The sequence below is a fragment of the Chenopodium quinoa genome, unplaced genomic scaffold, assembly GCF_001683475.1.
Source record: "Chenopodium quinoa cultivar QQ74 unplaced genomic scaffold, ASM168347v1, whole genome shotgun sequence".
Classification (NCBI taxonomy): domain Eukaryota; kingdom Viridiplantae; phylum Streptophyta; class Magnoliopsida; order Caryophyllales; family Amaranthaceae; genus Chenopodium; species Chenopodium quinoa.
The window spans coordinates 639,290-657,607 of NW_018745170.1; the positions used below are offsets into that span (position 1 = coordinate 639,290).

General features: G+C 36.5%; 2 protein-coding genes across 2 annotated transcripts in view; one reads left to right on the top strand and one right to left on the bottom strand.

Annotated features, from left to right (window-relative positions):
• On the top strand, positions 1-2,447 carry LOC110710310 (PKS-NRPS hybrid synthetase CHGG_01239-like). Its single transcript, XM_021888593.1, has 2 exons — positions 1-1,660; positions 1,749-2,447. Exons 1-2 carry the CDS (start codon positions 133-135, stop codon positions 2,363-2,365), a joined length of 2,145 nt encoding a protein of 714 aa, XP_021744285.1. The 5' UTR covers positions 1-132; the 3' UTR covers positions 2,366-2,447.
• Positions 2,448-2,531: 84 nt separating this feature from the next.
• LOC110710207 (protein MAINTENANCE OF MERISTEMS-like) overlaps positions 2,532-18,318 on the bottom strand; it is a 17,901-nt gene continuing 2,114 nt past the window's right edge. The window contains exons 3-7 of the mRNA XM_021888479.1: positions 17,878-18,003; positions 16,523-16,634; positions 3,304-3,524; positions 2,808-3,224; positions 2,532-2,723 (exon numbers count right to left, since the gene is read on the bottom strand). Coding sequence (XP_021744171.1) covers positions 2,583-2,723; positions 2,808-3,224; positions 3,304-3,524; positions 16,523-16,634; positions 17,878-18,003 — 1,017 coding nt within the window. The 3' untranslated portion in view covers positions 2,532-2,582. The remainder of the gene's footprint in view (positions 2,724-2,807; positions 3,225-3,303; positions 3,525-16,522; positions 16,635-17,877; positions 18,004-18,318) is intronic.

Here is an 18,318-nt window from a genome sequence, read left to right on the forward strand (position 1 = left end):
CAAAGGCGTGACGGTTGGGAAGTGAAGGGTTACGGCAAATGGGGGTATCACAACCATGAGCTGATAGCATACAAAGTGGGGCATCGGCAGTTAAGCGGCCTAAGTCCAGCTGCGAAACTAGTTGTAAAAGAAATGAGTGATGCTCAAGTGAAGCCCGCTAAAATATTAGCGTCTGTGTTAGAGAAATTCCCCGAAGACCAGCCAAACCGAAGACACATCTACAACGTCAGACAGAAATTGAGGTTTGAACGGTCAGAGGGAAGGAACCCTATACAGCAGCTTCTGCACCAGGCACAAGCACGTGGTTACCTTTACTGGTTTGAATCTGACGAAGACACATCGGAGGTAACTCATTTGTTCCTTGTCCATCCTGATTGTGCTGATATGATTTCGTCTTGGCCATCTGTGATTTTGATCGATTCAACGTACAAGACAAACAAGTACAAGTTCCCACTGGTTGAGATGGTTGGGATGGCTCCAACGAACCAGAACTTTCTGATTGGTTATGCAGTCATGAAGGATGAGACGGCTGCGAGTTACCGTTGGGTGTTGGAAAAGTTGAGAAACTACATCGGCCCAAATGTACAGCCATCGGCCATCGTAAGTGATTGTGAGGGAGGTCTTTTTGCCCCTATAGCGGAGCTGTTTCCGGAGTCGAGCCATTTACTGTGCACATGGCACATCAACAACTGCGTGAAAGTCAAAGCCTACAACCTTTTCAACAAGAACTTAGATTCAGCAGAGAGATTGGTAAATGGTAAGTGGCGGAAGATCCTGCAAGCTACCACGGAGGCAGAGTACGATCGAGCCTTGGAAAACTTAAAGGATGCGTACAAGTGGTGCCCGCCAATCGTAGACTATGTGATGCATCAGTGGGTACCTCAGAGGGAAAAGTTTGTCAAATATTGGACGAACCAAGTTCTTCATTTTGGGAACACTACGACATGCAGAGTCGAGAGCGCTCATAGAGCTTTGAAGGACTGGATTGATTCTTCCACGGCTGCTCTGGATACACTGTTCGAGAGAATAAACAAGGCTATTGATACTCAGAGGAACGGCATCAAGAACTATCTCGAGGACTCCAGACGACGACATGGCATGTTGTATGGCCATTTCATATTTAAGATTCTCCACGGTCGTGTGTCACACCACTGTTTGGGGTTGATTCTGAGCGAGTATACCAGGATGAGGGAGTTGGGCGATGAAGTGGCTATTCGGTGCGGATGTGCTATATCAATGACTCATGGATTACCTTGTGCATGCACCATTCACCGCGTAATTACGCAAGACAGGGCGTCGTTACATGTCGATCAGGTTCATCCATTCTGGCGGACGCTCGTTATCGGAGAGCATGCTGTTCCGCATACGGTTCACCGTGAACAGGAGGAGTTGGAGCAGTTTCAGATGATGTTTGACCAAGTGTCCTCCAGTCACCCTTCGATCATTCGTAGTGCTACACACATACTTCATGACATGTTCAATACATCGTGTTTGGATACCGAGGAACCGGAAGGGGTCGAGCGACCTAGGGGTCGACAACCACGGCGGAACAAGAGTGCGTTTGAGTACATTCGCGGTCGTGGCCGTGGCCGTGGCCGTGGTCGTACATCCTCATCAAGTGGCAGCCAATCATCGTCGTCGGTGAATATGCCCGGCACCGGTAAGACATTCGACTTCAATTTCTTTTGTTGACTGTTTGATTAGTTTACTGTTGACTTGTTTATTGTGTTTATTGATGTGTGTAACAGGGAGAATGGACATTGAACATTTTCCATATAAGGACAGGATCCCTAATATCATGATGCCATTCTTGGACGGGTGGAATGATGTCATTGCAGATGGTAACTGCGGATTTCGGGTTGTGGCGGATGTGTTTCAAATGGGTGAAGACAACTACGGTTTAGTGCGGCAGTTGATGTACAGTGAAATCGCATCAAACCGAGATGTGTATGGCCATGTGTACGGCGAGGACTTGGATAGGTCTCTGCAGCGTATCCGGTGGGGAGGGGGACCTTGCGGTCAAAATCATTGGTTCGATGCGCCACTTGATCTCTTTGCCGTTGCAAACATCTACAAGTGTGCAGTCATGCATTTCGGCCTTGGTTTACATAGTCGAGCCTATTATCCATGTACAACGGTTCTGCCCTGGTGTTCGCGCGAGACCGTCACCAGACCGGTAAGGGACGTTGCTATTGGATTTCTTGGGCCGTCATACAGACATTTTATCCGATTAGACATGTCACCCGATTTTCCGGTCCCAAATATCATACCGAAGTGGTATGAAATTCGTAGAGCAAGCGTGGAGGGTTGGGATGCTTTGTACCATGCTCGCGTGCAACAGTGGAACAATTTAATTGCCATGTAGTTTTTGTTGATGTACACCTACCTTTTACTATGAGGCCTTGTATTGTCAATACTATGTCATTTCTATGTGTTCATTTTTAAAAGATAATGTTTCATTTTAAAAACTAACAACAATAATTTCAAATATTACAAACTAAAAAGATAATATTGAATTTTAAAAACTAAGAACAATAATTTCAAATATTACAAACTAAAAAGATAATGTCTAATTTCAAATATCAGTAATCCCTCTGTGACGCCCACTGCCACTGCTCAAGGGTCCGTTCCAGATCGTCAATAACAGCTCTGCCTGATGCACTCGTCATGCAGTCCCTTTCCTCAAAAAGTCGGTGTCCCAACTGCATAATCTTGCCCATCCACTACACAAAACAAAAAACATCAAACGACGTATTATACATATATATATTAAAATAAGAGAACAACAAATAAAAGATGAGACGTACCGCATAAGAGGCAGTGGCAGGTGGCACATCGTCATCATCTGCGTCGTCGATGTCTTTGATCAACCTCGGGTGCGAGTGCCGGATGTACCATTCCATGTAGTGCTGGTCACACATGGCAGTCACCCCACTTGGCGGCCGCTGCAGCTCCGCCGTCCATAGGCGGGCAACCATCGGAAACTGCTCCCACATGGATATCATGTTTGACGGCCATTGGACGACGTACTCCTTCGACGACGCAGATCGTACCGCCTTACTGGGCCATGCCGGTGGAGGTGGGACAACTTGGACAAATCCAAGCTGGCGAAGACAGCGCTGCGGCATGTACGCCTCTACGATCTCGCGATACTGAATCAGTCCAGTGTAGAGGGTCCTGGGTACCCTATTACTAGGGTTCTGGCCGAAAGGCATCCAGTTCACCTGCACATTATTTAAAATCAGTAACAGTCATAAAATAAAGCATCAGATTGTAAAAGTAGAAATAATTTAATCACTGTACCTCTAAGGGGGACATCCTGTCAAGCGATAACCGTATGGAGCGCAGGCGGTCAACGGACTTCTTCTCGACACGCGGACTCCACGCACAGGCACGTGGCTGGCCATCACCAATGGGAACCGGGTCGCGGTGTGGTCGAAACGCAGGAAAATACTCGTATATCCAGGTCTGTAACAACGTCAGACATCCAGTGATACCTGCTGCATCAGCCCGGCTCGAGAATCCTAACTGGCGATACAGATACGCCAGCGTAGCCGACCCCCAAGAAAACGGGCCTACTCTGTCGGGCTCACACGCGTCAACTATGTCGCGTGGCCTGAGCTTGTTCCCGCTCTTATCCGGAAACAAGGTACACCCGAGAAGAAGAAAAACATATGCAGCCAGCTGTGTGTCCTGCGTCCTACGTGCCGTAGGGTGCAAACATCGCTGCAAGACGGCTGCGATCTTAACGCCGCCGTGATCCCACACACCAAGTGCCGATGTGTACAGCGCAGCCCTATCCACCGCCAACAGCTCCGCTAGTAAATCTGCCTGATCCGCATCAGTGACGACAGATGCTCGGTTTCCCTCCACGGGAATCCCAAGGATGGCCTCGACGTCATGCAACATGATCGTCATCTCACCGAACGGAAGGTGGAACGAGTTCGTATCCGGCTGCCATCGCTCAACGAAAGCCGTGATCAGCGTCCAGTCAATCCTGTCGTGCATGGTGGCAGGAAGGTGACTCACTCTAGTGGCCCTCAATCGCCCGACCATCTCGCTCTCCTCCGGCCAAGCATCAGCCCAGCTACACAAAAACCTACAAGTCTTTTCCCGGGTTTGGCATTTCAAAATGCCTGTATCCAAAGCCCTCTCCTGGTCCTCCCAAATACGGGTAGCGATGTGTCCTAAAAAGCTAGGAATCACACTCCCGTCTATAGGTCCCCCGGCCACCTCACCCCTCACCATCCAAGAATCATTAACGGCCCTCGACCGTTTTCTGCTACCCGCAGACACAGTGGACGCAGATGATGTGCCAGATCTACTAACAAACCTACCATCTCGACCCTTACGCACATCTACCCTATGCGTCTCATACGTATCATCAAGTCTCTGACTGAATGGACCGTAATCATCATATGGTCCACTCTGATCGTCGACATCCTCATCTGCATCATCCTCGTCCTCGACCTCCTCCTCCTCGACCTCCTCCTCCTCCTCCTCATCATCATCATCTTGATCGTCCGCAGAACAGTGCACCCGTTCTCTGCGGGCCGAGGCCGAAATACCACGGGATCTAACGTGTCTGGGCCCCGAGCTCTCCATAGAGTAGATCGTACTCCTCACGACGTCAATACTCTTCCCCGCACCAGGTCTAAATTGCGATGCCTAACTCCAAGTAAATAACGAAACATAATAACGAAAACAAATTAAAAAAAGTCGAAAATAAACACAAAAGCAAATAAACATGTCACGGAAATAAAATTATAAACATAAAAAATATAAAATTAAAACAAATAAAAAAACAAAATTTTAAAAAAAAAAGATAAAAAAAAAAGGGAACATACAATTTAAAATAAAGAAAAACAAATTTTTTTAAAAAAAAAAAAAAAAATCGAAAATAAAATTTAAAATTAAAAAAAAACAAAAAAAAAATTTTTAAAAAAAAAAAAGAACGAGGCGCCTAGGCAAGGCGCCCGTGCGGTGGTGTCGGCGCCTAGCCCAGACGCCACTACCACGGCCGTGGCGCCTAGCCTCTGCGCCGCCGCCGTGGTAGTGGCGTCTGGGCTAGGCGCCGCCACCACCGTACGGGCGCCTTGCCTAGGCGCCTCCTCCGTGGTGGTGGCGTCTCGCCTTGGCGCCACACCGTCGCCGGAGGTTTTTTTTTTTAAAAAAAAAATTACAAAAATTAGAAAAATTACCTTCTGGCCGGCAAACCGCCTTCCGCCCACCGCCGGTGCCGCCACTTCCTTGCCGGGCCGCCTAGACATAGCTCTGGAAATAATTTAGAGAGAGAAAGTGGAAGTAGAGAGTAGAGAGAGAAATTGTGTGTTTTTTAGTATGAGGGCAAAAGTGTCATTTCACTCTTATTTTGTGGGCTTTATGTAGGAATTTGCGGGCGATGTTTAACAGTTCACATAATCTTTACCTAAGTTCAATTCAACCCTATGACAAGTTCATATTCAAAAAATAGTACTCTTGTTCCTATTTCTTTGCCCCATTGCAAATAAATGGGTTAAGCTTCAAAAATTTTGACCATAAATTCTCATTAATCAATAATAGGTAAAATTATCGTGTGTCTTTAAAAAAAAAATTAATAATAAATAAATAAATAAATAATCATGTGGAGTCTTGTTAGATTTGTCTCAAGTTTTTATAATCTTTATGCATATAGAAATGAAGTTATATTCGTTTTAAAACGCGTCTGGAAGACTATGAAAATTCAAATGGAGCAAATATATATATATATATATATATATATATATATATATATATATATATATATATATATATATATATATATATATATATATATATATATATATATATATATATATATATATATATATATATATATATATATATATATATATAGATAAAGTAATACACTTATACACACCATTATTAGTCTCATTACTCTCATATATCAAGAGTCGAGCGTGTCCTAGATTAAAGATTTTATCTAAACAACTCATGATGCAAAAATCTTGCTTTCATCTTTAATTTAATAATGGTAGATCAAAATTTTACGCATTAATCAATCTTCTTTCTCTTTTTATAGGCCAACGATTCTACCATGCACATGAAAATTATTGAGAGTGATAGTGGTGCATCCTATTAAACATGTACACAACAGTACAACACACATATGTATAAAATCGTGCAAGTTTACTCGCCTTTTTTATGCACACATTTTCAATCGACGCAATAGTTATGAGCTTAATCTATGATGCTTGCAAATGCATCTAATAAGTCGTGCTAGTATAACAATTGTCCCAGAGTCCCCGTCCCAATTGTGTGGTGTATTGCATATTTGCGGGCTATCTTCTCTCCGACCACTTTACTAATAATACTAGATAGGCATACCCTAAAGAAGGAGGGCAGGTATAAGGTTTGGGGATTAAAGTTGAAAAATAAAAAACAATTTTACCCTTGATGAAAGAGAAGGAAGAGGAGAGAAGAGAAATGTTAGTAAGGATAGTTAAGTAATTTTACAACTTATCTCAATTTAACTGAATTGCTATTTGACGAAATAAAAATACTCAAGCTGACAATGTTAATTACCTTCATACCCTTATTTTCAAATGTTATTACATCCTCACCCATACTTACCTTCAAACCACAAGTTCATACCACCACACCACAACACCTACACTGTCACCACCACTAATACCCCAGCCACCGTCACCACCACCACCACACCACCACATTAATGAACGCATAATCATGCAAAATTAAACCGAATTAAGGACGACACATATTAGAAGCAAAATTATTAATGTTGACTAATTATAAAAATTCAAATTAGATGCAAAACATTAATTTTGACTAATTATTTTCGAAATAAATAAAAAAAAATTAAACGAATTTAAAAAAAAAAATTAAAAAAAAAAATTGGTGGACATGTGTAGGAGATGTCTCTACCGTGGTAGGGACATCTCCGACAGATGTCTTTACCAATGGAAGAACATCTACAACAGATGTCCTCCACATGGTGGAGACATCTGAAGGAGATGTCTCCACCACGTTGAGGACATCTCCGACATATGTTCGTAACCAACAACAAAAAAAAACTTACCGACGTGGTGGCCAGCGTTTTCCCCCATAGTTGCTTCCCTTAACGAGGCATGATGGTGGTGGCGTTTATCTCGCGCTTGCCCTGGTCGACTGAGCCTCGCCGGTGTTGCTTGGTGGGTTGCTGCCGTCATGAAAAGGTTGTTGTCGTTTAGGCCCTGGTTGACGGAACTCGGCCGGTGTTGCTTGGTGGGTTGCTGTCGTCATGAAGAGGTTGTTGTCGTTTAGGTTGGTGTTGTGGGTGGTGGCTTGGTGAACAGTGTGAAGGAGATGGTGGTGTATGAGGTAGATTAAATCAGGGGAAGAGATTATTTATAAGGGTATATAGGTCATTTATAATGTCGCTCTAAGTATTTTATTTCGTCAAATAGTAGCTCTCCAATTTAATTTCCAAATCATACCAAAGAATGGATAACATAATTTTTATCATTATCCCACCTATTATTTTCCTATCTATATCGTACTTTCTTATCCTCATTATTCCTATCCTTGTTACCAAACAACCCGTAATTTGACAAATTGTGCCACATTTCTAGTATATGACTAAATGATTGACTAAACTTAATATGAATATCAAAAACTAATTAAGCTTGGACCAACTAAAGTCAAATACGAAGTACAAGGTACCAAACTAAGAACTACATTCTTTTTTTTCTTAACACTAAATAATGATCTTATGATTGATGGATACTGCTGCTCTTGTTTAAAAACATCACAACTCCAAAAAGAAGGTATTACAGCATGAATAGTATCTAAGACGAAACTGACGGCTATTTCCTGCTGATGAATAGTTTAAATTTCCAGTGTATACTGTTGGCCTGAAAAGTTGATGGTTAAAGCATACTTTATACAGTAAGTAATTACGGGTTTTTAAATTTACTCCCTCTGCCCGGGGTTATCTGCAACAAAGGACGATTTTGCGGACTTCTAGACAAAACTTCTTAAGTAAGATTATTGAAAAGTAAGAGGAGAGAGAAGGAATAATTAAACCAAATTAAATTAAAACACACAATTAAACAACCACCACTTACGAACACCGAACCACCGCGCTACCCCAAGAACCACCAACACCCCTCGAACCACCACCACCAAACCCCCGAAACCCACCACCAAACCCCCGAAACCCACCACCAACACCCCCGAAACCCACCAACACCCCCGAAACCACCACCAAACCCCCGCCCACAAAACCCACCTCCAAACCCACGAAACCCTCCCCCAAACCAACGAAACCCACCACCAAACCCACGAAATCCAGATCTGGAATTGCGCGACGGTGGCTGGGGTAAGGTGGCGGAGAATTGGCGACGAATTGCGGTGGTGTTGGTGGTCTGTGCTCGTCTGGGCTGGTGGTAGGGGCGGCGAAGGTGGCTGGGGTAAGGTGGTGGATTAGTTGGTAAGTCAATGTCATTAACATATTAAAAACAAAGTTAAGAGTTTTAAGTAAGGGTAAGATTGACATTTTGCTGTTAAAAATTTATTAAAAGAGGAAAAAAAAATTGTTACGGATAATAGAGAGCACCTATTTTTAGTAAATGTTGCAGATAATTGCGGACGGAGGGAGTACATAATCTTCTTGTGTTACTGATTTTTCAAGCTGTGACCATTGTTTTTCCACATTACACATGATACCTCTCAGAATCTCTGTTACAATTTTTTTAACACACTACGAGTATATCTTTATTGTTAACCTAACGATAAGTAGTTCCGTTAGTTTACTTAGTTACATTAGAATCCAAAGTCCTACACTACGCTACGGGGCGCTTGTAGTAAGATCCATTTTAATACATACATAATATAAATTTGGATAATACACTTAAAATTAGATGAACCAAACATACCCTAGAATATCTAAAATGTTTATGATGCATAATTAGGGGTTTGAAATTGGGGACCCAAAAAACCTTAAATATTCTCATTAAATGGGCACGTGACAGAGAAACGAATGCTTGTTAGTAGTGATTGAAACGCACAATCATCCATCATAAAAACAAACACGCATCACATGTGACTCTTGGGTCCCTTTCCTTCACTCATCCCTTCTCTGCATTTACTGCTAACTTTTTTTTGCCCAACATTGTTATTTTTGTTTCACACATTTTGACCCAAACCAACAACTTCTAGCTCGTCGTATTTCACAAATTGATTCTAACGTAATGTTCGGATAGTAATTTTAACACTTCAAAATTTGATTTTAATGTTCGACACAACAAATTAGGAGTGGTAATCTTAATTTTTGAGGATTGGAGTGCCATAATCAGTGTTCATTTAATTTGGAAGAAAACTAATAACGAGGAGTACTAGTATTAATTTTAGGGTTAATAAAAGTTACTCACGTGATTAGTTTTACGGATAAATAAGGAGATAAGGTCGGATATGTTCATATACTTATAAATCAGGTAAGAAAACGCACTCTAACTCTAATCAACATAATTCATATTTTTTCTTTTTTTTTATTTGCATTATTGTATTAATATATAAAAGTTAAAATTTACTACAGAGTAATATTATACGGAGTATACACATACACATAACACATTGTATATTTGTGTATCACTTGTAAATTGGTAAAGGTACAACTTCACCAAAAGAACTTCCTAACTCAATTTCATGACAAATTTCATGTCTACATCTTTTTTCCACTTAATTTCCAATGCCTGTTTTTACAAAAGTTTGCAAATCATTGGAAAAAAATATATTTACCCAGTTAAGAAAAAAGGCCAAAAAAGAGAATGAAAAATAGTAACCTAGCTAAGGTACCAATTTATTTATACAACTTTCACCAATTTAGACTGTCCTAGTTATAACCAATCAAACCAAAAGGCTAACCACTTCAAAATAAAAACTCACATCAACTTACCACTACTGCTGCCACATGGTGAACCCCACCACCCTCCTTCACACTTCACTTGTGTTTGGGAATCAATGTAAAATTAGAATTATATAAATGCATAAAATTAAGATGGTGATTATTAGTTAAATTGATTTTTGAATTTAGGTAAGATTGTTTGATTGAATTGATTAACTTATTTTGTCCCAAGTTATCTAAACTTATTTTGTTTGATTTTTTTTTTTTAATTTATTAAGGTTATTTTATATGAAAAAAAATTATTGTTTTCTAAATTTAATTTGTCAAGGAAATTAAATAAAACTAACGGACCCTATATTTATTGTATAAATGAGAAACCAGCCAAAAAGGATGTTGTCATGTCTATTACTCCGCTTATAGTTTATAGGGAAAAAGGATATACTTTATATGATGATAAAACAAGTACATTACTAAATGAATCTTTTCTTATTTTCCAATTGTATGATTCTTTTTTCAAGTTGATAAGGATTGGTTTTCAAAGATTCATTAGTGGATAGGCAATGGCATGTACAAATAATACAAGGATGATGGATTGGTTTAAGTTTAGCTCACATGCATGATTTCACTAATTTGCAAACACACATTATCAAGTCATTTTCAATTCACAATTTTAATATAGTGTTCTCTTCACTTCATTTTTTTAAATTTCAATATAAACGGGCCACAAAAAAAAAAAAAAAAAAAAAAAAAAAAAAAAAAAAAGCATTCATTAAGGTTTTGTAAGAATTTATTTCTTGATGTATCTTTTCAAGACATATTATCAACCGAACACAAATAACTACTTTTATATCATGAAAAATAAATAAATAAATAAATTTGATATCACATGCTACATGTAACCTAAACTGCTTGACACAATTAAGCTAATTGTATAGTTCGTATCTTAATTACGATTACTCCTTTTCCCTACACTATTGTGTCTAGCTTTTTTTATTTGGACTCAAATCAACTTCTCTAAACTGGTTGTAATTGTAATTATGAATTGTATGACAGATCTTGTCAAAACTTATTGTAACTTGCCTTTTCAAGGTAATCATATATGATTATATGAATAAGACACTATCACTTGTTGGTTTAAACTTTAAAGTCATATGCGCCAATTAAAATTTTGCTATGACATTTATACATAAATTACAAATATAAAAAGCATTATATTTAATAGAGGTATAATGGCATTGCTATTAATTTTTGTAAGGGGAAAAAGTAGATTATTGTTGGAAAAACTACTCCAATTTCACCAAGCATGTAATGCTAACAGAATTGAAAATAATTTAGCTCATCTTAAACGAATTATTGACTTTTCAGTATTTTAGTTTTAATAAGCATAATAACTCTACCAAGGACCACTAAAAGTGGTTGATAATTAAGAAAATATGTACAATTTATTATCCTTAATTCCTCCCCTTTTAATAATATTGTTATTATTGTATTGGTATAATTTATGATAGTTTGGCTGTTGTAACTAATTCTAGTAAGTACACATTGTCAATTCAACAAGAATTGAGATTGCTACATTTACCTATACTAAAAAGTTGGATGAATTCGGGCCTTTTTCCCGGGTAATTGTATGGTTGAATAAGAAAATCCGGGTAATAGGAGGTTATATTAATACTTTTCATTGAATAGTAAGACTTCATGTCATGTGGGTCCTTTCTCTATCATTTTGGTCCTAGTTTCATACGAGTATGATCATAAGATTTGTAGAAATTTATCTTCCTCGGTTTTTTAGGAGCCATTAGTTAGGGCCGAGCAAAATAACTTGAAAACCGAATATTTGATTTGTAATCAATCTGAAAATTAGAGTACTTAATCCAATAATTATAACGATTTGGGTATCTGATCCAATAATTTGTTATCGGCGGGTATGATTATTGGGCATCATTTTAAAATTAATGGTTATCCGATTCCATATGATATATAATAAGCAATTTTTTGTGTTTTTTTTTCCTATTTAAATTTGTTTATCCAAAATTAAACTTTTACTTTACTTCATAATCACTTTATAATACGAATGATTAGTAATATTATTAATAATTTGGTCAAGTTCATGTGGTATTGTTGTTAATTAGTGTTGAATGATATCATAATAACTGCATTATCAAGTTTAATTATCATTTTCGGATATCTTATTGGGTACCCGATAACCGATCCGAAAATCAGGGTACTCGATCGAACTTATCGGTTCAATTTATGGATATCACTTTTAGGCCCTGTTCTTTTGAGCTGCTCTGCTCTACTGAAATATGCTCTGCTCTGCTCTACTTAAAAATAACAATTAATAATAATAATTATTATTATTATTTAATGATAATAATAACTAATATGTATAGATAATAATAAATAATATTTAATGATATAATAATAATTAATATTTTACAATAATAATAATAATTAATGACTAATATTTAATGATAATAATTAATATTTTATACTATTTAACACATTTTCTAATGTTATCAAAAGAGGAAAAGAATCTAAAAAAAATCAAATAATAATAATAATAATACTTTTATTAATAATAATAATAATAATACTTTTATTATTAATAATAACAATAATAATAATAATATTAATAATAATAATAATATTAATAATAATAATAATAATAATAAAATAATGCTATAATAATAATAATAGTAACAATTATAATAATATTATTGTTATTATTATTAATAATGATAATATAAATAATATTTACAATAATAATAATAATAATAATAATAATGTGATAATAATAATAATAGTAATAAATAGTAAATAATTAATGATAATAATGCGATAATAATAATAATTATTCCTGACTTTGTTCCTGGACGGGTTGTGGCTGATGCGGCTCATCGGAAGTGGGTCAAGTACGAATCCTGTTGGCGGCTCATAAGACGGGTTGTCGGGCAATTGGATATGGCTTCCTTCCTTTCTCTTTCTCTTCACGTGAGGAATTAGAGAAGGAGGCAGTTGCATTGCTGAAGCAGATCTAGAAGTTCTCGAAGACTCGGGACATTGGGGCACATGTTGCTGCTCATATCTTCATTATGATAGGATTTGCTATAGCTAGAGGAGTGAGGACCCAAATTGTATCTTGGCTTCCCACTATATTTTTGTAGGTTGTATGAGTTTGTCTATTTTTGAAATATAATAATAATAATAATGAAATTTGCTCTGCCCCGCCCTGCTCTGCTTTGCGTTGCTTTGTCTTGCTCTACTCTGCTCAGAAGCTCAAAAGAACAGGGCCTTAGTGTTATTGGTTATCGGTTACTCGAACCGTTAGTGTTAACAGTACGGGTACCTGACCCATGCTCACCCCTACCATTAGTTATGCCCTTAGTGGTGGTTACTAATCATAAAGTTACAAATCTTATACTTGTAACTTATGGAGTTTATATGTGAAGTTTGACTACATTTCAATTAAAATTAATTGACCAAGAAAAAAAGATGGGTTAAGTAAGCAAGGATTAGGAATTTTAGGATGTGTTCGGCTCATCTACTTTTTTACTAATTTTTTTTAAAAAAATTCCAATATTGTATAGAGTTTTTAATATTATTTTTATCGCTTAATTAAATATGTTAGTGATATATAGATAATCATAAATTCAAAAATACTTACTCAAATAAATCCAAAAATACATAGTATAATATAATTTGATATGATCTAATCATTTTTGAAATAAGCGAATGTTTGCATGGATTGAATATGACATAGCCAAGAGCCATTATGTTAAGTCCAACTAAAAAACAACACATAAAAACTTAAAAAAATAGAGGAAATATAATTAAAATAAGCCAAGTAATATTATTGAGAAATGCAACAAAATGACAATGTTTTCCTCCATTTGCAAATTATGATTTTTTTGTGGCCATCTATAGATCCATGAGATGGAAGAAGCCATGCATGATATTTGTTAGGGATCAAAAAAATTGGAAGCAAGAAATCACATGGCAAGTACTGAATTAGGTCACTTAGATGGTCCTACGAGAAAGATGGAAATGCAATAATGAAAGTCCCTCCACTCCGTATGATGTTTGATATCGGAAGAGCATTACCCTACGAGGGGAAGCACTATGGACCCCAATTTCTATACTTGCCCATAATTTCATCCTTAACTATACTTCTACCTTAGTAGCTCAAATCATGCACATAAAAAGGTCTTGTAGTATAATTACTCAATCAACTTTGTGTCCTACGTCAATTTCACTTTTTTCATGTTATATCTTTTCATATTGTTATTAGATTTGTGGTACATATTGTGATTTGGCGATGTGGGCTAAAATAGGCTGAATGCAATTATGTAATACGGAGTACAGATTAGGAAATAGTGGGGTACTAGTATAAAACTCGTGTAATTGCACAGTTTTAAAAGTTTAAATACTAAATTTTATAAAATTTAAACAATAGTTAATTTAATGGGGGGATTTTTCTGTGTGGTCAGGATTACTCGAGTAACTCGGCCAGGGGTAACTCGGTCAAGGGTTACTCGAGTTACTCCTGACCGAGTAACCCCTCGAGTAACCCCTGAACGAAAATCCCTCAAGTAACCCCTGACCAAACCCTCAAGTAACCCTTGACCGAACCCCTCAAGTAACTCATAACCGAGTAACCCCTAATCGAACCCCTCAAGTAACCCCTAATCGAACCCCTCAAATAATCCCTGACTGAGTAACTCGAGTAACCCCTTACCGAATAACTCGAGTAACCCCGACCACACGGTGTGGCCAGCCACGTATAAAAAAATTTCTAATTTAATTTACAATATTGAAAACCTATATAACAATATAAATCACAATAATATGCAACCATTTATCACAATAATTACTCATTATGATATTTTCAATTTAATGTTTTAAAAAAATAAAGACATATTAAAGATATGAATAATAAGTTTCATGGCCTTTATATATTTCGATTATATTATACCTTTAATCATTATATGTCTATTTACATGTCTCATGTATTACACTTTATGTGTATGTTTATTTAAATCAAGCTAATAAAACATACATTCTTCGTTCCATAAGATTGTCATAGTTTAAAAAAAAAATCTAATTTACAAACGTCCATATTGTACATTTTTATCTTAAAATGATCAAAAGTTACACCAATATAAATAAAAATTATCATGATGTATCTATTTAATGTAAACCCTATATCTAATTATCTGTCAATATTTTAAAATCTAACATCAACACTTTAATATCTGACATCAACACTTAAATATTTTGATATCACTATATTTAATATCAGATATCAAGATTTAATTTTAGTATTTGGTATCAAAAGTAATTAATATGGAGTATCTGATATTAAAACTTTAATATTAGATATCAACAATTTAATATATCTAATATAGTAGCTTAGCATCTTCATCATTATCATGAAAATCATATCAACACTCCATACACTTGAAGTTGCTTGGCGTCACACATAGTGATACCCACATTTCCTAACCTCTTATAAGGTCTCCCTATAAAGATCAAACCCACTATTCACCTTCAAAATCATATCTTAATAACCAAATCATTCCGTATGATTTTCATATACTACGTAATATCAAATGTATACTTATTATTTATAATATCTTTCAAGAATATTTGCATATTTGTCACATATTTCACGTATAATTTTTTTTTTGAGGACTTGCACATATAATTTAAGATAAAAAAAAAATTATGCAATTTTGTCACATAAGATCTAATTTATTCGTAAGATATTTTAAAATCTTCTAATAATTGATCTCATAAGTATAGGCTAGTTTATCTTTTAAAAAGTGAGTTAATCTTTTAATAACTAAGTTAACCTTTCAATTATTTTAATAATTGATCTAATTAGTTATAATAGGGAGGGATTGTAAGTATATACTTTATAAAATAATCTAATAACGTTAATGTTATATTTTTTTGTAATATGAATATATGAATACCATACTTTATTTTGCCTTGCACGAATATATATTTTTCAGTTATATGAATGTATTATATTAGATTATTATGTAAATATGAATATATTATAGTAGATTTTTTGTAAAGTTATTTTGTAAATATAATGAATATAATATACTATATTTTTTTGCCTTGTAAGAATATATTTTTTAGTTATATGAATATACATATTTATAGTATATTGTGATATCACAATTTTACTTGATATATTTAGAGGTGGAAAAATGAGCGAGAAAGTTTTTAAGCATAGAGTGACACGTGTCAAAGTGTAGCTTGAGTGCCCTCTGTTTTACTATAGTTATTATTTTGTAAAGTTATTTTGTAAATATAATGAATATATATTATACTATATTTTTTGTCTTGCAAGAATACATTTTTTTAGTTATATGACTATACATATTTATAGTATATTGCGATATCACAATTCTACTTGATATATTTAGAGGTAGAAAAATGAGCGGGAAAGTTTTTAAGCATAGAGTGACACGTGTCAGGGTGTAGTTTGAGTGCCCTCTGTTTTAGTATAGCTATTATTTTGTACAGTTATTTTGTAAATGTAATGAATATATTATACTATATTTTTTGTGAAATATATATCTGCCAATTTCTTCATGAGTTTAGGGGCAGCGACCTCACTAGAATTACTCAAAATGTCAGACTCCACCGTTCGATTGAACAGGCTCAACGCATCCTCAAAAGCTCGACCAAGACCAACAACGTCAGCATGTCGTAGAAGCTTTGTCTGCAACCCAGCAGACTGCAACCGTGAAGCAAGAAAAACATAATGACGAACATCACCTGCGGAATAAACACCAAGCCCGCCATACACGAAAGGTAAGGTGGCAAGCCGCCACTGCCAATCACCAAACCCAGGCCCTATTATTATTATTATTATTATTGTTGTTGTTGTTGTTGTTGTTGTTGTTGTTGTTGTTGTTGTTGTTGCTGTTGTTGTTGTTGTTGTTGCTGCTGTTGTTATGATTATTATTATTACTGCTACTATTATTATTAGTTTTAATATTGTTATTGTTATTATTATCATTATTATTATTATCACATTATTATCATTAATTATTATTATTATTATTATTATTATCACATTATTATCATTAAACATTATTATTATTATTATTATTATTATTATTATTATCTCAAAAAAGACAAAGTCATACAACCTACAAAAAATTAGTGGGAAGCCGAGATACAATCTGGGCCCCCACTCCTCTAGCCATAGCAAAACCTATTCTAGTGAAGATATGAGCAGCAGCACGTGCCCCAATGTCTTGAGTTTTCGAGAACTTCTGGATCCGTTTCAACAATGCAACCGCCTCCTTCTCTAATTCCCCAAGTGTAGAGAAAGAGAAAGGAAGGAAGCCATATCCAATTGCTCGACAACTGGATTTGTACTTGACCCGCTTCCGATGAGTTGCATCAGCGCAGCCACAACCCGTCCAAGAACAAAGCCAGATAACCCAGATTGTGTCAAAGGAGAAGACTCTGTCAAGTCAACACAGACATCGCGACCACGATCCCAAGAATAAATAACACATCTGCAGGTCTGAGGGCCCCGTCGTTCCCTCTAGACAACCCAATGTCAACCTCTTTTCTAGCTGAAATCCCAGATCGATAACAAACATCAATAAGGGTATCCCGCACAACATTATGCCGATATTTAATACCCACTATAACAGCACACGACACCACGTGATCACCGAAAAAATTCCCAGTAAAAACCCTTGAACAAGCAGAGCACGGCCTCGAGACAAAGAATTATGGAACACCCAAGCGGTAGCACAACACACACCGGTAAGTCTTTGCGTTCATCGTCTGACCCAACCCCGAAATAGGAACCGCCCGAAGCCAAGCAAAGGTGTGATCTCCCTGCTGCGATTTCCACAATGCTGATTGACGAGGAGATAAGAGAGTGTGGATTCTACAAAATCGGTAACCTTTGTGAAATATATATCTGCCAATTTCTTCATGAGTTTAGGGGCAGCGACCTCACTAGGATTATTCAAAATGTCAGACTCCACCGTTCGATTGAATAGGCTCAACGCATCCTCAAAAGCTCGACCAAGACCAACAACGCCAGCATGTCGTAGAAGCTTTGTCTGCAACCCAGCAGACTGCAACCGTGAAGCAAGAAAAGCATATGACGAACATCACCTGCGGAATAAACACCAAGCCCGCCATACACGAAAGGTAAGGTGGCAAGCCGCCACTGCCAATCGCCAAACCCAGGCCCTATTATTATTGTTATTGTTATTGTTATTGTTATTGTTATTGTTATTGTTATTGTTATTGTTATTGTTATTGTTATTGTTATTGTTATTGTTATTGTTATTGTTATTGTTATTGTTATTGTTGTTGTTGTTGTTGTTGTTGTTGTTGTTGTTGTTGTTGTTGTTGTTGTTGTTGTTGTTGTTGTTGTTGTTGTTGTT

Excerpts from the sequence above, each read along its gene's own strand:
- LOC110710310 (XM_021888593.1), top strand. The coding sequence starts at position 133 with ATGAGTGATGCTCAAGTGAAGCCCGCTAAAATATTAGCGTCTGTGTTA. Across the intron at positions 1,661-1,748 it reads GGTGAATATGCCCGGCACCG|GGAGAATGGACATTGAACAT; the intron begins GTAAGACATTCG and ends TGTGTGTAACAG.